Source organism: Spermophilus citellus (genome assembly GCF_964194105.1).
Source record: "Spermophilus citellus genome assembly, chromosome: X".
Classification (NCBI taxonomy): Eukaryota; Metazoa; Chordata; class Mammalia; order Rodentia; family Sciuridae; genus Spermophilus; species Spermophilus citellus.
The window spans coordinates 45,168,892-45,189,334 of NC_138190.1; the positions used below are offsets into that span (position 1 = coordinate 45,168,892).

Here is a 20,443-nt window from a genome sequence, read left to right on the forward strand (position 1 = left end):
TCCTTCAGCTCCACAACAACTAAGACAACTCACATTTTCTGCTTAGATCACTACATCTGAGCAAATTTTACTTGTTTGATTTTAGGTCTTATAGTTATTGTAATATGTCTGGGTTTTCGCCTTTCTGCCACTTTTAATCAATAACTATTTACTGAATGCCTACCAAGTGCTAGGCACTGGGGCTTTCAGGATTTATGAGCCTCAGTTCTTATGTTCACAGAGTTCAGGGGCTAATAGTGGACACATGTAACTAAACAATCAGAATTCTAAAGGATGGATGCAAAACAATGATAGGGAGACAATGCTGAATCAGCACAAAAGAAGGGCCCCTAAATCAGACTCTGGGGTCAGGCTAAGCAAAGGCCTACAGGATGAATGGGTGAGGACAGAGAGAAGGAACAATTTTTGAGACTGAGAGCAAAGGCAAAAGCTGGAAGGGTTATTAAAAATATTATTATTAAAAATAATTCGAGTAATTAACTTTAATAAATTCAAAAGTAAACAAAAAAAATCAACATGGCAATAGTAGCAATATGTATGTGCATGCTTGAGCATGTTCATGAATTCATACAATTGTGTTGAGGAAGAGCACAGGAAGAGAAGAAGCTATATAGGCAAGTGGAAGCCAGATTACAAAAGGTCTTATAAGGTTTAGACATTATCCTAAGAGAAGCCACAAATGATTTAAATATTTACATTTTAGAAAGCCCTTTTGAACACTGCTATGCATTGCTGTGAAGTGGTCTCCAGGATAGGCTTTTAAGTAAAGTATGAAAAGTGCATAACAGTCTATTATCTTTTATCTAAGAGAATGGGTAAGGTATATGAATATATCTGCATGCAAATATATTTGTATTTTAAGCATATAAGCACAAGAAAGGGATAATCCAAAAACTAATTAAAAGGTGATTTATTGAAAAAGAGAGGTAAAGGGACAGGAATATAAACTAGAGTTCATCCCATGTACCTTGCTTTATTTTTTGTGGTACTGGGGATTGAATCCAGGGTACTCTACCACTAAGCTAAACCCCGTTTATATATATATATATATATATATTTTTTTTTTTTATTTTTTTTGGAAAGTCTCACTAAGTCACCCAAGCTGGCCTTGAAATTGTGATCCTCCTGCCTTAGCTTCATAAGTCATTGGGATTACAGGCATGTGCCACTGCGCCAAGCCCATGTATTTTTTTGTACTTTTGTTTTTAGAACCACATGAAGATGTCATACAATTATAAAAGTATCACTCTAAAGATTACTCATCAATGAAGAAGGTTTGTGTATATGTTTAGCACTAAAGGACCTGGCAATTGACACTTTTAACTATGAGGTCAAATTCGGTGTCACTAATAATGGGCAAACCGTGATACAATACATCTCTTGGTAAGATGCAACATGAAGTGTACTGCATCACAAATGCAATGCTCTTATAAAAAAAAAAAAAATTAACCTAAATTCACTGAGTCTACAGACTAGACCAAAGTTCCAATTTATAGGAGATATCAGGGTTGAAAGAGCAGGTTAAAGAGGAAAGGAAACCAACATATCCAAGATAACTCACAGACTCTGAAAGATCATGCCATGATTAAAAGGTGAAGGGACTGTTTCATATTAAAAGCAACTAAAGAGATATAACAACCAAAATCAATTCATAAATCTTGACTAAATCCTAATTAAAAAAGAATAGATTACAAAAAGACAATTTTTGGACCACCCAGAGAAATTCAAACATAAGCTGAATAGTAAATATGAAATAATTATTCATTTTTAGGTACAATATGGAATTGTGATTATGTAGGAGAATCCCTTATTTTCTGTATACCAAAAGTATTTAGGGTTGAAATATCATGACATTTGTACTTCATTCAAAAGACTTAGGAAAAGAAAAGGTGTATAGTGGGGTGAGAGGGAGAGAAAGAAGAGCGAGAAAAAGCAAATGTGGTAAAATATTCATTGGTGAATCTAAAGTGAAAGGTGTTTGGGTATTTGCTGTTCTATTCTTTCAACTTTTCTATAAGTTTGAAACATTTCACAATTGAAGAAGGGAAAAAAACTAAAATGCTAAAAAAATAATTCTTAAAAACAGAAAACAAAACAAAGAAACCTAACTATACATTAAGCTGGTTAAATACTCAAGAGAATTATTTTCAATCACATTAAAATATAGCAACATGACTACACATGCCCAATGAGCTTAGTGACAAAAGAACCTCAACAAAATCTTTGAACTATTTAAAACTACATTCAATAATCAAATTGTTACTAATAATATCTTATTGTGATTTTTAAACTATTATATAGAGTAGGATACAGTAAATATGTTATTATGTTAGTGTTGCTAGGAACCAAGATTTCCAGTAAGAATAATTAGAGACTCAAACATAAAATCAATGATGTTAAACTGTGAAAATTATAATTTCAATTGGAAATATGAAAATGAACTCAGGGTGCATTTTCCCTTCAAAATAAAAAATGCATTTAGTGGTCCAATCTAGTGAAAAGTTCTAGAAGCACTAACCAACCCAGCATTCATGAACATTCTAGTGTCCAGATGGTAGTTGCTAAATAATAACATTTCCCACTAAAAAAAGCCAGAGCTTCTTGAAGAAATGGCTCATTCCAGGTCTAGGCTGAGAAATGTAGAGATGAGCATGGACATATGAGGAAGCAAGGAAGATGACAAAGCTACAAGGGTTGCATCAAAATGATTCAGAAGCCAACTTGAATGCATTCCCACTGGCCAAAGATAGGATAATCTGAGCATCAAGGATAATAACCACAACAAACTGAAACATACTAAATGTGTTTAAATTCATAATGATACAAAAACAACTCAGTGGACAAATCTTAAGAATATCAAGGAACCAATTCACTATTTTACAAACTGATGAATAAAGGAAAGAACTGAGCACATATATCTTACCTTTCCTAAACAAACTACTTCAGGGTTACCAAATGATGAGAATTATGTCTCTATGTATTATGGCTAATAACAAAGGAATGATAGACTAAGACTACCATTTAGCAACCCCCAATTAATTAAAGGATCTAAGCAATCATCTTCATGGCTGCAAACTACACAAGTGACCCACAACCAGACATTACTGACAGAAGTAACACGAACACCTGTGAAGGAGTCACAACCACAACAAATAAGCCCACCCCAGAAGTCTAGTCAAGTCTCTATATCTGTGTGGTCCAAAGAGGTTACCACTAGCCATGAAACTACTGAGCATGTGAAATATGGCTAGCGTGATGGAGGCACTGAAGTTCTAATTTTATGGAATTTTAGCTCATTTACATTGAAAACCAGATAGTTCAGTTACTGGAAAATTTTTAAGTATATTTGGAACAACTTGGGTATATGGGTCTCCTTTTTCAACTGTAAATTTTAGGAAATCTAAATACAGATCAAGTATTTCTGAGGCTATTTTAGCATCTGAACTGAGATGTGCTGTAAGTGTTAAAATACATACTGGATTTTGAAGATAGTACAAAAAAAGATTGTCAAATATCTCATCAATAATTTTTAAAGCTGGCTGTGCTAATTGGTACATTCCTATAGTCCCACTACTCAGGAGGTTGAGGCAAGAAGATCACTTGAGACCAGGAGTTAAAGGCCAGCCTGGGCAACATAATTAGACCTTTTCTCAAAAATATAATCATGATATTTTTTTATGCTGGTCACATACTGAAATGATACTTTTGGATATACTAATTTAAATATTATAGTATTAAAATTATTTTTACTCTTTTCTATTTACTTTCTAAAATATGGCTACTAGAAAATTTAAAATTGCACACGAAGTCACATGTTCTTTCTATTGAACAGCACTGATTTATAGAACTGAGTGCATTCCCACTAGCCAAAAATGGGATAGCATGAGCCCTACCCACTTACAGGAACTATAGGGAACAGTAGAACTATCTTTGTTTTGCTTTGAGAAGACAGTTTAAACATTACTAGATGTAATCAGCAAACTACAGAGTGTGGAAAATCCTTCAGGAGAAATGAGTCAATTTTTTCAATAACAACAAAGAAAAATAAAAATGGATACAGGGGATCCCATAGACTAAACAGACTTAAGAAATACATCAAATGATGGTTTTACCAATCATCCTTATCTATCCATCCATGAAACAAATTATTTGAATCCCAATTCAAGAAGGCAAACTATGACAGAATGTGAATGTGTATGCAACAATTTGGTACATGTGATACCAATCATCATATCAAGGAAATATTATTTTAATTTTGTTGTGGTGATAGGAATTAAACATAGGGCTTCAAGCCTGTTAGGCAAATGCTGTATCACTGAGCTATATCTGCAGCTAGGAATTATTATTTTAGAACAATGGTAATGATTCTAATTATTTTGAAGGATTTTTTTTTCTCTTTCAAAGATAAAATCTACAATATTAACAAATGAAATGATATAATATATAGGATTTACAACAAAGTATATTGAGGTGAAGAAGAAACAATTTTGGCAATGAGCTGATGGTTGTTGAAACTAGTAATAGCGCATGAGGGAGCATTTTATTTTTTATTTTTGCATGTGAAATTTTCAATAAAAATCTAAAAATAAAAAAGATAAATTTGTAGTGGCTCCCACTGGCCAAGAATGGGACAATATGAGCATCAAGAAGAAAAATGACTTCCAATGAATCAAAACATCAATCATATCTTAAGCAGTTAAGTTTATAATGAATATAAATTAAAAACCTCATTGGTCACCTTTGAAGATTACAAGGGTAACCAATTCATCATTCTGAAAGCTGGAAAACAAAAGAAAAGGATTACATATTTATTTATCCTATTTTTCCTGTACTAACTGTTCAGTAGTCCCTTGTTATCCAGAGTGGATATATTTCAAGACCTTCAGTGGATACCTGAAACCACAAAAAGTAATGAATGCCATGGTGTATGTTTTTTTCCCTTATATATACACATCTATGACAGAGTTTAATTCAAAAAATTAAGCACAGTAAGAGATTAACAATAAAAACAATTATAGCAATACACTATGACAAATATTATGGAAATATAGTCTCTTTCTCAAAATATTTTATTGAACTATACTCACCCTTCTCTTCTTGTGATGATGTGATATGATGATACAATGCCTATATAAGATTAAGTGGAGCTAATGATGTGGGCACGTAGGCAGCAGTAAGCTACTACATTAAAGTTACTTGATACCACCACAGTTGATCTGATAACCAAGATGCCCAAGTAACTAATGAAGGGGGAGTAGCATATGCAGTGTGGATATGCTAGACAAAGGAATAATTCATGTCCCCAGGGATGTAGCAGAAAGGCAAGAAATTTCATCATGCTATTCAGAATGGCACACAACTGGGGCTGGGGATGTGGCTCAAGCGGTAGCGCGCTCGCCTGGCAATGCGTGCGGCCCGGGTTCGATCCTCAGCACCACATACAAACAAAGATGTTGTGTCCGCCGAGAACTAAAAATAAATATTAAAAATTCTCTTCTCTCTCTCTCTCCTCTCTCACTCTCTCTTTAAAAAAAAAAAAAAAAAAGAATGGCACACAACTCAGAACTTTTTGTTTATTTGTGGAATTTTCTATTTTAATATTTTTGGACTGCAGTTGACCATTAATAACTCAAACTTTATAAGGTGAAACCAGGGATGTTCATGGCAGGGGGTTGTACTTTACTTCAAGGGAACAGTTGATGTGGCAAAGTTCTTCTTAGATTGCTAGACACAGTGGTGCATGCTTATAATCCCAGCTTTTCAGGAGGCTGAGGCAAAAAGATCGTAAGTTCCAGACCAGGCTGGGCAACTTAGTAAGACTGTCTCTCAAAATAAAAACTAAAAAGGGTTAGAGATTTGGATCTGTAGTGGAGCACCACTGGGTTCAGTCCCCAGTACCTAAATAAACAAATAAATAAATAAATCCCACAAATAAATCAAAGAATGATTAATGAAAGAATTAGACTATCCTTTTACAATCCTTAACAGATTTAGGCAATGACTGTCAACATCTGCTAAAACCAATTTGCTAAAAGGTAATGGGGACTTTTATAAAAATGGATCACCCCAAACTAATGATTGTTTTTCTTTTTAAAAAATTTGTATTATGTAAATTACCAAATATATACAAAACCTTGGAGAATATAACGAAACCTATGTACCTATTGCTCAGTTCCAACAACTATCAACTCATGCCCAATACTCTGTTACCTATACTGCCCAACTCCGAAACAATCAATTGTATCAAAGCAAATCCAAGTCATTCATTTCATCCTCAAATACTTTAGTATGTATCTCTAAAACAGGGATTCTAAACCTCAGGCCTATATTGATATTTTAGGTTAGAATATTTGTTGGGGGCTATTCTATGTAAGATTTCAGCAGCATCCTTGGCATCTACCCACTAGATGCTAAGAGTAATCCCTGCCCAAGCCATGACAAGTGGGTGTGAAAAGAGTGTCTCATACATTGTCAAATGTCTCCTGGGGGCAAAATACTCACCTAAACAATGAGAATCACTGTTGTAAGAGATAAGTATTTTTTTAAAAAATGAAACCACAATACCATTATCATAACCTAAAAAAATTAACAATTCTCTAACTTTAAAAACATCTGGTCAGTGTTCAATTTGCCCTGTTTTATAAATTATTTTTATAGGTTTTCCAAAGCTGATTCCAAATACAGTACAATTACCTAATACGTCTCTTAAGCTCCCTTACCTTCTAAGTTCCCTCTTCCCTCTCTTCTTTACAATGAATTCAAGTAAGGTGTACACATTTCAATGGGTTGATTAGTCTCTTAGTCTGTAACAGCTTCCCCTCCCTCTTTTCTTTCATTTATGGATGAAATCAGATCTTTTCCCCTTAGTTTCTCATATGTAATCCCAGCTACTCAGGAATTTGAGATTGGAAGATCACTTGAGCCCAAGTTTGAGGCCAGCCTCAGCAACACTGCAAGACCCTGTCTCAAAAACAAATTTCCCATAATTTAGATTTTGTCAATGTATCCCTGTGCTTTTATTTCATAGGTTCATCTGGCATTCAGTGTTTCTTACACAATCAGCCCTCAGCATCCTCTGCTTTGACCAAGCATGGATCAAAAATACTTTTTAAGCTGGTTGTGGAGGTACAAATTGTTATCCCAGCAACTTGGGAGGCTGTTAGGAGGATAACAAATTTAAGGCCAGCAATTTAGTGAGATCATGCCCCCCCACACACAAAAAAGGCCTGCCTGATGTAGCATAATGGTAAAGTGCTTCTGAGTTTAATTCCCAGTACCAAAAAAATTTTTTTAAATGTGCCTATACTGAACATGTACAGACTTTACGTCATTATTCCCTAACACTAGTGTAACAAATACTTACATTTTATTAGGTATTGTAAGTAATCTAGGGATGATTTCAAGTATAAGTTATATGTATGCAAATATAGCATTTTCTATAAGGGACTTGGGCATCCATGGACTTTGGTATCCTTGTGGGTGAGACAGATTTCCTGGAACCAGACTAAGAGAAAAAGAGCATGTGCATGAACTCACACACAGATTAGCACACAAGACAAGTGAGTACACCATGACAACAAATATCTATGATGTGATACAAAAGGAAGTTCACAATTACACAGCACTACCTATGATACATTCTTGCCCCCTCCCCCTAAAAAAATAAAGGACTTTTTTCTTTTTTCCAGTACCGGGGATTTAACTCAGGGTCTTGTGTATGCTAGGCAAGCACTCTACCACTGAGCTATATCCCCAGTCTTGCACCCCACAAGATTGGGGATATAGCTCAGTGGTATCAAAATCAAATCAAAACCTAAATTTACCTACCAGTTTATAGGAAACATGGGGAATGAAGAACATGTTAAGTAACATTATGGGGACATAATCAGCCAAATCCAGAATGTGGAAAATTCTAAAAGATCAATGACCCAGTTTCTTCCATAAATAAATAGGAAAAAAAAAAAGGACAAAGGATAGAAAAATGTTATAGACTAGCGACAACCAATTTTAACATATGGACCTCTCAATCTGATTCTGACTTGAACACATAAACTGAGAAAAAAGTGGGAGGGACTTTTCATGGAAGTCTAAACACTAACTGAATATTAGATTATTACAGAGTAATTCCTCTTTTTTAGGTATGCTGCTGTGGTTAAGAGTCCTCATATTCTAGACACACTTGCTGAAGTAATTATGGATACAATAATGTCTAGAATTTGCTTTAAAATAGTCCAATGGTGGTGGTGGTATGAAAAAAAATGAGACTGACCATATGTTGCTAACTGTTGAAGCTGGGTGATGGGTGCCTGGCATTCATTATATCATTCTCCTTACTTCTATATATGTTTGGAAATTTGCATAAAGTTTTTTTTTAATCAAGTCCCTCTGGATAATGTGATATGGATTGGAAAGCATAGGAAATTATTTAGGAGGCTCCTTTAAGAATGTGTGAGATGAAAGTGGCATGCCCTAGAGAAGATGTTGCAAATGTGAAAAATAATTTAATATGTTTAGGAGGCAGAATCAATAGGACTTGATACGTAAAATGAGAGAGGGAGGAGTCAAGCATGAAGCTCAGATTTCTGGAAGAGCATGTAGTGGCACCAAGGATAAGGGACAGATCTGGGAGGAAGGCTGGAGTTTGAGGTAACCTGTGGACCTAGCATAGAGATGGCAGCTGAAGCATGAGGAAGGAAAGAAACACCCAGGATGATATAATGCCACATGAGGAGGGAACCCAGGACATAACAGTGTGGAACACCTGAGGCCAGTCTGTTACTGTATAGGAGCCTTATGTCTGTGTACCTAAGCTCTGCCATGTATATATGTGAAATAGGGTGACTAGCAGTAAACATGTATACAAGCAAATGGGGGTCAGGGGTAAGAGATGCACATGTGTCTATTTGTACATATGAGGGAGAGACCTTGGCTCACAGCTCAATCCTCCTCTTTTGTTAGCTCTCTCCTTTCCAGTCATGGTCTCAACAGGCTCCAAGACGGGCTGACCCATTCTCTCTAGACAGCTGGGAAGATACTCCCCACTCCCATGTTTGATCCTCACCTTCAGATCCTCACACAGGTCACCGTAGTCGATTTCAATGAGGGCTTCTCGAGCATAGATACTGGAAGTTCTCTGGGAACCACTCACTGATTCCTCCCCTTGGGAGCTACCCTGTGATGGTGAGAGAGAGAGAGTGTCAAATGGAGCAGATTGGCCTTTCTAGTGGAAGGCAAAGGGCTCCTTTGCAGCTTCCAATGTCTTTGAGGAAGCACCTCCTAGGAAGGCACTGGGGAAGAACCAAAAGAGACTTTACAGGCAAAAAGACTTGAATTTTCATAATAGGGATCTACCTCTTACTAACAGTGTGATCCTCAGCAAGTCATGACCTTGGATGCTGAGCTTCTTCATCTGTAATGTGGGCTTTTCTTTGGGACAAAGCCTGCCTCACAGGACTGTGGTTAGGATTAGAGGTAATTACGTCACATGTTACCATGATGCCCAGAACATTTCTAGAGTTCAAAATATTTTACTGAATTGAACTGACATGCTACTTGGGAAGAGGAAGGAAGAAAGACATGTGGGACAGAGGTACATAACCCAGTCAAAGATATATATGAACCTCCTACCTCTTCTTGGTTAATATTTCCCACCCACTAGCTACAAATCTTCACTTCCAATGGATAAAGTGCCTTGGCTCCTTTATTGCCTTAACATCACTCCCTTTCCTGTAACAAAGCTTCCTCACCTCTGCATTGCTGATGTCCCTTAGCCAACCCTTTCCTGGCCAAAATCCCTTACTGCAGCTAAGCCTCAGGTCCCCCAGTTTCCCATCTTCCTTTGCTCTTTGCCAATGTCCCTCATTTCCCACTCCTACAAAATCCATCACCTGCTGGAGCCAAACTAACTTGTGTCCCTAAGATTAATGGATTACTTCATCCTTTCCTGGCTCAACTTTCTCACCACTCCCTGGCTTGCAGTTCTACTCCCAATTCATCTTTCCTCTCACACCAAGGCCAATTTTTTTTTTTTTTTGGTAGGAAGTTTAACACAGGGGCACTTGACCACCAAGCCATATACCCAGCCCTATTTTGTATTTTATTTAGAGACAGGCTCTCACTAAGTTGCTTAGCACCTTGCTTTTTGCTGAGGCTGGCTTTGAGCTTGCAATCTTCCTGCCTCAGTCTCCTGAGTTGCTGGGATTATAGGTGTGTGCCATCTCACCCAGCATGGTCATTTTTTTTTTTAACCATACCTGCCTTCCCTTACCTCATCTCTCACACGTACATCCCTCTTTATGTCCCTCCCACCCTCTGCCCACTGTCCTTCCCTGTCACCTGCCTTCTTGGCCACTCTCACCCCCATCCCTGGTAAATTTTGTTCACAGCCCATTACCACCAGCCATAATACTCACCTCTTCCTGACTAATATCATCCATAGTACCCTTTGACAGCGGCAACTTGATGTCTTGCATCTTGCAGGCCTGTAGCAAATTGTGGCGATCACTGCGCTTCTGTTCAAGTTTGGTCTCAATGGCTGTTACCTCCTTCTGTAAATGAGTCATTTCCCTAAAAAGGTCCAGGGAGGTAAGTAAGACCCAGATCTGGCAGGCTTCCTCTTCTAACTACTCCTCCCTCCCTATCCCTGAGCCCACTCACTTGTTGGCGCCCCCAAGTTTCTTCCGAATTTCCTCCATCTCGTGATTCTTGTCATTCACTTCTGACTTCTTGGCCAGGTGCTGATTCTTCAGGTCTTGTAGCTGGGCCATGGTCTCATCTATGATCTTCATATGTCTTTGTTCTTCCTGGTCCCAGCAGGGAACAGGATAAGACATGAAGGTTTTCCCATCTCACTGTGGGATCTTCTCTTGCCCCACCCTTCCCAACAGGCAGTTTGTTGGAGCCACTCATCAATGAGCTTTGCTTTCACACCCCTGTAACCTCTTAGCATTCTCTATCTTATTTGGTTGCCCTCCCACAAAATCCCAATTACCTAAGTTACCCACTATAGACAAGTTTTGTCAAAGTATGGAAATTGTGGTATATACATGTATTAAGAATTGTAATGCCAAAAAAAAGAGTACATGTATAATGGCATAAGTTGGTGTGAACATACTTTATATACAGAGATATGAAAAATTGTGTTCTATATGTGTAATAAGGATTGCAATGCATTCCACTGTTGTCGTGTATTTAAAAAAAAAAAAAAAAGAATAAAGGCGAAGGGGAGTACTCCTTAATCCCACCAGCCAGAGATAACCAATTAATATTTTAGTATATTTTCCCCAGCATTATTTATAAACAGCTTTACATAGTTGAGATTAGATTGTAATTAAAAGTCTGCATTCTGACAATGTTATATTTGAGCTATTTTTATAAATCAAAAATTTGTCATGTATAATATAACATGTTTTGTAAAAACCCACACAAACAATACTACGTATTTCTAAGAGTACTCATATATGAATGTACATATATTTAAGCAAATCCTAAAAGGTCTTGAAGAATGCAAACTATTCTGGGCTTACCTCTGCAAAGAATAAGGAGTCTAGGATTGAGAGTGGTCAGCCAAAGGAGAATTGTAACCTTACTTATAATGTTCTAATTTTGTATTGGAAGATTTTTTTTTCATTTTAAGAAGTCATATAAAGGAGACATATCTGCAACTAATAAACATACATAGAGGAAATATAAAAACAAATGTGGTAACATGTTCATGACTGGTGAAGCTTGGTGATAAGCAGATGGAAGTTCTTTGACATTTGGCCTTTCTTATCCTTAGTTCTACATCCAACAAAAAATATTTGGAAAAAATAATTGTTTCTACTGAATGTGTACAGACATTTTTCTTGTTATTATTCCCTAAACGTTAAAGCATAACTATTTGCATAGTATTACATGATATTACATATTATAAATAATATATAATTTAAAGCATACAGGAGAATATATATGTGAGTTAGACAAAAATAATACTGTTTTATACAAATGATTTGAGCATCCTCACATTTTGGTGTCTTTGAAGGAGGGTCCTAGAACCAATCCTCCACAAATATTGAGAGAATCATTGTATTATTCCTGCAACTCTCTGGTAACCTGAAAATTATTTCAAAATAAGAAGTCTAGCCGGGTGCTGTGGCACATGCCTGTCCCGTGATCCCAGCAGCTCTGGAGGCTGAGGCATGAGGACTGAGAGTTTAAAGCCAGCCTCAGCAAAAGTGAGGCACTAAGTAACTCATTGAGACCCTGTTTCTAAATAAAATACAAAATGGGGCTGGGGATATGGCTCAGTGGTCAAGTGTCCCTGAGTTCAAGCCTCAGTACCCTCCCCAAAAAGAAAGAAGTCCAAAACTCACATAAACACGTTATCCTGGATCATCCAGATATGAATCTAGTCCTGCCCTAGGATTTTACCACCTTACTGGCAATTGCATTTAAGATTCCAATGACAACAAAGAGAACTACCTTAATCACCAGGGGTTAATGAAAAAAAACAAACAAGAATGATAAAACATATATAGGTAGACAAAAGTAAAACGATATGTTCAAATCAAGAGAAGACCATACCATATCAGGAGGGAATGCTGTAAGGAACAAAAGTTTGTGCTGTAAGGAACAAAGAAGGATGTAGGAAAATGAGAGTCATCACAGAGTACACATTGACACAGGCATGTCAAAGAACTAAGGTATAGTAGCCACTAGAAAAAAATCACTATGAAGTGATGAGGTTTCAGCAAAACATCATCATCTGTTGCAAGGAATGAATATAGTTAAATTTGGGGTCTGGAATCTTTGGGGATGTACTTGTCAGTTCAATCTTACACTATTAGTTCCTCCCCCTTGCCTTCTCTAGGCTCCCAGGGAGACTGTGACTGGACCAGCAGCTCTTAAGACCAAACCCAACAGACAATGAGATGCTATACCTCTTATAGCCATTATGAACAAGTGACCGTAGGTAACATAAATACAGCACAGCTTAAGATGCTGGAACTCAAAGGTAAGGCCAAGTGTGATTCCCAGAATTAGCTGAAAGGGAGTACTAAAGGGAATGCCATGAAAGCTTATGCTGACAAAGCAGAAGATCTAAAGACTAAATATGAAATATGAAGAAACTGAACTCAGTTGCTAGACATGCAAATTATGTGGGTGTGAAATAATGAGAAAAAACATTTAACCCAGTTCCTCAAGGTTCTTCAAGAAATGGCTCTAGCAGATTAGGGGCTTGAAACAATTATTGACCTTCCCTGAGAATTTTTTATCTGAGATCAATTAAAATATATTTGTTAAAGAACTTAAAATCAGCATTCTATAGTGCTGCAGTCTTATCAATGTTTACAGCAGCTCAATTCACAATAGCTAAACTATGGAACCAACCTAGGTGTCATTCAACAGATGAATGGATAAAGAAGCTGTGATAGATATACACATACACACATACACACACACACACACACACACACACACACACTGAACTATTACTCAGGCTTAAAGAAGAATGAAATTATGGCATTTGCCAGTAAATGGATGGAGCTGGAGAATATTATGCTAAGCAAAATAAGCCAATCTCGAAGAACCAAAAGCTGAATATTTTCTCTGATATGCAGATGCTCATCCCCAATAAGGATGAACAGAGGTATTTTGGACTAGACAGGCGAATGTAAAGGGAGGGGAAGGGGCAGGAATGATACTAGAATGAATGACATTATTACCCTATGTGCATACATGATTATATGACCTGTGTAACTGTACATCATGTACAACCAGATGAATGAGAAGTTATACTCCATTTATGTATGATGTGTCAAAATGCATTGTCATGTATAACTAATTAGGACAAATTTTTTTAAAAAAACTTAAAAAATATATATTTGTTATTTTTTTAAAAATCTGAATTTTAATTTTATTTATTTATTTATTTATTTATTTAAGTACTGGGGATCGAATTTATATTTTATTTAGAGACAGGGTCTCACTGAGTTGCTAAGCACCTCACAGTTGCTGAGGCTGGCTTTGAACTCGTGATCCTCCTGCTTGAGCCTCCCAAGCCGCTGGGATTACAGGCATGCGCCACCACGACGGGCAATTTTATTCATTTTGCTAGTACTTATTTTGTAAGTTTTTCTTGGCTTTTGTTTTAAGTTTTCTAAGTATATATTTCAGTAACATCAAGGGTTTAAGGCAATATCTTAGAGGAGAGTTTTGCTTTAAAAGAGGTCTCTGTATTACTAAAATGTTAAAACCATTAAAGTACATAATTACATACATCAATGTACCATGATGTGCCAAATTCCCACTTTCCAAGGGGCATGTAGATAGTTAGCAATTTAGAACTATAAATTATGCTACTAATAAACATCAACCTGTTTGCACAAAGCTTTACGTGATCTTGATGATCTCTTCAGGTATTACCGAGTTACAGGGTATAAATGTATTCTGAATCCTCCTGATGGATGATGGCAAATTGTGTAAGAATACTGTTCTCCTGCACCACAGCTGGTACTGAGTATTCTTTTTTCGTTTTAAAATCTTGAGCAATAGTCTAGAAACAAATTATACCCAAATGTTTCTAATTTAATTTGCATTTCTTTGATTTCTGGTAAAGATAAATTATTTGTATGTGTTCATGAGCTGTTAGAATCTCATTGTCTATGTTACTTACATATTTTCCCCCTACTTGGATCTTGATGTTTTTCTTATTAATCTAGGTGAGAGATGTATAAACTATGGACATTACCCTTCTGTCATATTTATTCCAATTTTTCCTTTTTAACTTTCTCCTTCCTTACCTTCTTGAGTTTTTCTATCTCATTTTCATCCTTTTTTACTGTCTGTTCCCACATGTGTACTTTATCCTGGTCTTCCTTCAGTTGGTTCTTTTCAAAATCCAACTGGATGCCCAAGCGAGTCTTCTGATTTTCGAACTCCAAACTAAGGAGAGAAAGAGGAACTAGGCCCAGGGCTCAGGGCCTCCACATTACTGCTAGATTTTAGTCACCATTATCTCATCCACTCACATGCACATAAAACTGTCTTCAAGTTAAAAAACTATGCCAGGAGTGGTGGCACATGCCTGTAATCCCAGTAGATCAGGAGGCTGAGGCAGGAGCATCACGAGTTCAAAGCCAGCCTGAGTAAAAGCAAAGCACTAAGCAACTCAGTGAGACGCTGTCTCTAAATAAAAAATAGGGCTGGGGATGTAGCTCAGTGGTTGGGTACCCCCACATGCCAAAAGTTAAAGAATGAAATTCCCCTGTGGACATGGCATAAAGTAGGGGAGACTAGGCCAAAACCCATTTATCACCCTTCAAACACTGAAGACTCCAGCATGTTTCCATTTTACAGTCAGAGGGCATAAAAAGGTCCATCTGAATCCACCAGCTATGTTTAATTCTTATTTATTAAGCTTCTATGTACTTCACACATTATCTTGAACCCTCTAATCCATAGCTCCACAGTAGGCATTATTATCCTAATTTTACAACAGAGAGAACAGGCTAAAATGCCATACAGCTAGTAAATGGCACATATGAGATTGGAACCCAAGTCACCAAAACCTGGGCTCACTCCCATACACCATCATCACAATATAATGTAGTGAGTTTAGAGTATTGGTATCCCAATATTGCCATTTACTAGTAGTATGATCTCAGTCAAGTTATATTATATTCTCTATTCCTCAGATTCCTCATCTGTGGAAATAACAACAGTACTTACCTCAGAATTCCTGAGAGATATTCTCAATGAGTTAAAGTCCTTAGAACTATGCCTGGCACACAGTAACTACTCAATAAATTTTAGTTATGCCGGGCAGGGTGGCGCATACCTGTAATCCCAGTGGCTCGAGAGGCTGAGGCAGGAGTATCACGAGTTCAAAGCCAGCCTCAGCAACTTGGCGAGGCACTAAGCAACTCAGCGAGACCCTGTCTCTAAATAAAATATAAAAAAGGGCTGGGGATGTAGCTCAGTGGTTAAGCACCCCTGAGTTCAATTCCCAATATAAAAAAAAAAAATTTAAAGTTATCATTGCCAGGTATACTGACTATATTCAGCTCATCTTTGCCCAAGGGTTTTAATTATTTTCAGCATCCCAACCACTGCTGAAGATTTTAGAACCTCTTAAGGGGCAGAGCTTGGGTAGGACCATGGAGAAAATATTAGATTCTTATTATTGTCTGTCCCCCATCTTTTCAGAAACTAAGAGTATGTAACCATATATAGACACTAGCAGGCCAGGCAGGGCTAATAACTTTCAACTGCCCCTCCAATCCCCAATTGAGTGTGACAGATGCTGCCAGATGTCATGCTAGCAGCTTAAACCTATTAGTCATTATAATCCAAATGGAATGTAATTAACTATAATTTTGAGCCATGCAATTTTAAGTCTAATCTCCTAAGTATGACTCATAAAGTCCTCTGTGATCTGGCCCCTGCTGACCTCTCCACCACCCCCGCCTTTCTCCTGACCCTGTTTTTATGCTTTAGACATTCAAAACTACTTAGTGTCCAGAACAAGGCATGCTCTCTCACACCTCCAAGCATGCTGTTCTTGCTGCCTGCAACTCTCTTCTTCTGCCACTACCTGGCTGGCTAAATCCTACTCACTCTTCAGGTCTTTAGTTCATCACTCCTTGTTCTGTAAAACCTTTCCTGGTGGTTCAGAGCAGGTTCTGAGTACCTGTTATACTTTGCTGGGTTCTTCCCTTTTTGAACTTCAGTTGCAGAGTTGAGTTAATCAAATCTATGGCTCATTACACTTATCACTGTCTGTGCAAGACCCTTCTTGTCTTCTTGTTTTAATACCAATTTCCACTTCAATTACCTTCCCTATTTTTAATACATACCCCAAAGTAATATGTATACACACACACTCCCCCTTAAAAATGCATATCCTTGGGCTGGGGTTGTGGTTCAGTGGTGAGCGCTTGCCTAGCATATGTGGGGCACTGAGTTCAATCCTCAGCACCGCATATAAATAAAATGAATAAAATAAAGGTCCATCAACATCTAAAAAAATAAAAAAAATTTAAAAATGCATATCCTTATAAAATGTTTTCAAATTTATACAAATGCTTGGTGTTCTAATTTTCATTCTTATTTTTTCAGTCATACTTTATTCAAGTAACTGTTTATAAATCTATTCTTGCTTTGAACTGCTTTACAGTATTACAGTTTGTATAATCATCACTTTAAACTTATACTTTTACCCAGTGATGGCCATTCTACATTGCTACCAATGCCCCATTAACACAGATTATGCCAAGATGAACAACCTTGAATGTGCCTATTTGTGATCCTGTAGTAAGATTTTCTGGTGTGTGTATATGTGTATATATTAACTCTGGTTCAAAGAGACTGAACATTATGGAGTGGGGGATATGTGTGTGTATATGATCTCCATACTAAAGAGGACATACGTAGACTAATTTTCACCAAATACTGTTAGAATTTTTCTTTGTGGTAGTACTAGGGATTGAACCCAGGGCCTTGCACATGCTAGGCAAGTGCTCTACCACTGAGCTACATCCTCAGACCTTGCTAGATTGCTTTTAACTTGTATTCCTCTGGTTAAGAGACTGAACATTAATTCCTACTGTTGTTAGCCAACCAATTTTCTCTTTCCATAAAATGCCAACTGTATCTTTTGCCCATTTTCTTTCTTTTTTTTTTTTTGTATTTTTCCTCTTACTGATTTGCAGCTCCTTGAAAATGTCCTTTGTATTATTTTTATATACCTCAATTACACTATTCTGTTATTGTTGATCTGTCTGTTTCCCCAAGTACTCCATAAGCTCCCTGAAAAAAGATAGATCCTCCAATTTAATCCTTTGAGCCTAGCCTGTGGTAGGAGTGCAATGAATATTTACTGTATTGGTAAAGGGGTAGATGAACTGTTGACTGAGAACCAGGATCTAGGGAGTGACCTCCTTTAACAGTGACTATGTCATGTTCATCTGTCTAACCCCCAAATCCCCTGGGCTCCTTCAATACCTAGTACAGGACAACCTGGAACAAGATAGGTATTCAAGATTATTGAATGAATGAATAAACTAAAGAGAGAAACAAAGGAGCTTAATTTGTTCTGGCTATTCCTTCAGCCTAGAACCCGCTACCCAATCATGATAATGAGAAAATAAATACTAATGTTTACTGCTCTTAGCAGGTGCTAAGTTTTATGCTAAATACTTCATGAGCATTATTTCATCTGTTCCTCCCAACAATGCCACAAGATAGGTATCATTATTATCCCATGTCACAGAAACTGTAGCTTGTAGAAGTCAAGTCACTAACCAAGATAATGAGTTGTAGATCCATTAATTCCAGGTAAACCAAGTTTAAATCTGATACTTTTAAACACTATCCTATGTCATACTGCCTCCCTGATTCCCCTGTTCTTTGAGGCTTACCTACAATAAACTATTGAGGTTCTAAGAGCTGGTCCATGTCTTATGACAGCATTTGATTTTCAAGGATGTCAGGCTGGAAGCTAAAGAGCATCCCAGTATTTTCTACCAATACTTCTACCTACCGCTTCTTGGCAATTTCATTCTGTCGCTTCACCTTCTCTTCCTCAAATTCTCGGATGTTGCGGACACCAATCTCCCGACAAAATTCTTCAAATACCTCATCCTCTACCTGAAGGGAGAAGCCAGAGAGTATGGAGGTTCTCTTGGTCAGAGTCTGCTTCAAATCCCAGTCCTGCCCTGATACACATGCTGATATGGCTCACCCTCTACCAACCTGGTTCATCTTCTCTTTCAAGTCTTTCATTTCCCTCTCTCGGCTCTGAATAATCCTCTTGATATCATTAATTCGAGGCCCGAAGTTGGCCAGCTCACTCTCCAGCTTGGACTTTTCCTAGAGGTAATGGGTTGAAAAATAAGAGACCAGACTCCTTGGAGGACAAGAGCTACCCTGACTACACTGGCTTAACAGGAAGGTCAAGCTCTCCACACACTGAGAAAACCTGATTTTGCACCACTGCCCTAGTCAAATCTCCATCATCTCTTGCTGAAGCCACCACATGACTTCTTTCCTGGCCTCCTATTAACCAGCTTCAATCCATAGGACTAGGCAACACAGTAAACACCTTTAACTATAGGTCCACAATCGCTTATCTATAGATACCCTGGAACTATGTATGTCCTAGAAGTCAGATCTTTTTTTAGAGAAAGGTAATTTTTTTTTTATTCTCACACATGCACATGTAATTGTGCATATACACACACTACATATTGTATTACACCTCCAGGGTAAGCTGGGGAAGAACCCAATAATCGGAAAACACATGAAAATACCTAGAACAGTGCCACCACCTATAGGGATTGAAATTCCTATGGCCCACTTTTAATTCACTTTTAGAAGTTCAAAAATTTATTGAATGAATATGCTAATAATGGCCATCTAACATGAACTGAGCACATACTAGTCTAAGCATTTTATAGGTATTCTTCCATGTTTGCAAGGACCCTATAAAGTAGATATTAATTCCTATTTTATAGATAAAGATGAAAAAACTGACACTGTGTATCTTGCTGAATGTTATACACATAGCTGAGCCAAGATCTGAACCCCTGGCTGTCTGACACTGTGCTATGCTTAGTTCTCTGGAATAGTCTGGGAGGAAAGGAACAAGTTCCCCACCTCCAGAGAAACCTGAACTAGGAAAATGAGGAGGACCTTTGGAAGACAGGGCTAAAGGCCAGGCCCTACCTGGAGATTTAGTGCCAGATGTCGTGTCTTGGTCTGTTCTAGGTCGCTCTGTGAGTACTTGAGTCGCATCTGCAATCCATGGGCCTGAGACTGCACCTGACGCAGCTCTGCCTCTTTCCGCTTTGCCTTCATTTGCTCCTGAAGAGGACAAGGAAGGTCTACATAGTAAGAAGGCAGTCAATACGGGCTTGGAACCTCTACTCCTAGGGACTACAGGTGCCCATGGCTTACTTTCAGCTCCTCTGTCAACCGCTCCTTCTTCTCTTTCAACTTGTCTACTGCTTTCTCATCCCAGCGCCGTGCCTTCGCTTTCAGGTCACTGGCTCCACCAGAGATGACTCCTGACTTCTGGAACAGGGTCCCATCCAGTGCAACTGTCTATACACAGTATAAAGAGAGAAGGAAAAGCTAAACAGGAATCTCCATTACTAAAGCTATTCAGCTCCATCCTGGGTAAGGGAATCAATACCTTGTGACGCTGATGGCCTCCAAAGGCAATGCGGCGGGCATCTTCTACATTGTCACAGACAAGGGCATTGCCACAAGCATACTGCAGGGCTTTTTTGATGTGAGGTGGCTCATAGCGAATCACATCAATCACTAGCTTGGCCCCTTTCAGTTCCCGGAGTTTTTCATCTGTAGGTTTCACCTGTGTAAAGAAGCTCAATAAGTGGCACAATACGGAGGCCCAAGAGGAAGAGCCCTCGAATACTGCCCTGACCCCATTCTCACAAGC

At 37.9% G+C, this 20,443-nt stretch overlaps 1 protein-coding gene across 3 annotated transcripts in view; it reads right to left on the reverse strand.

Annotated features, from left to right (window-relative positions):
• The window catches only part of SMC1A (structural maintenance of chromosomes 1A), a 56,974-nt gene that overhangs the window by 20,718 nt on the left and 15,813 nt on the right, over positions 1 to 20,443 (reverse strand). For all 3 annotated transcript variants that reach the window (XR_014019983.1, XM_081277101.1, XM_081277100.1), the window contains exons 11-19: positions 20,177 to 20,356; positions 19,939 to 20,085; positions 19,708 to 19,845; positions 18,736 to 18,852; positions 18,524 to 18,630; positions 14,784 to 14,925; positions 10,657 to 10,802; positions 10,413 to 10,566; positions 9,062 to 9,172 (exon numbers count right to left, since the gene is read on the reverse strand). Coding sequence is in view for 2 of the 3 variants with exons in the window: in XM_081277101.1 (XP_081133227.1) it covers positions 9,062 to 9,172; positions 10,413 to 10,566; positions 10,657 to 10,802; positions 14,784 to 14,925; positions 18,524 to 18,630; positions 18,736 to 18,852; positions 19,708 to 19,845; positions 19,939 to 20,085; positions 20,177 to 20,356 (1,242 nt within the window). In the remaining variant the exon portion in view is untranslated. The remainder of the gene's footprint in view (positions 1 to 9,061; positions 9,173 to 10,412; positions 10,567 to 10,656; positions 10,803 to 14,783; positions 14,926 to 18,523; positions 18,631 to 18,735; positions 18,853 to 19,707; positions 19,846 to 19,938; positions 20,086 to 20,176; positions 20,357 to 20,443) is intronic.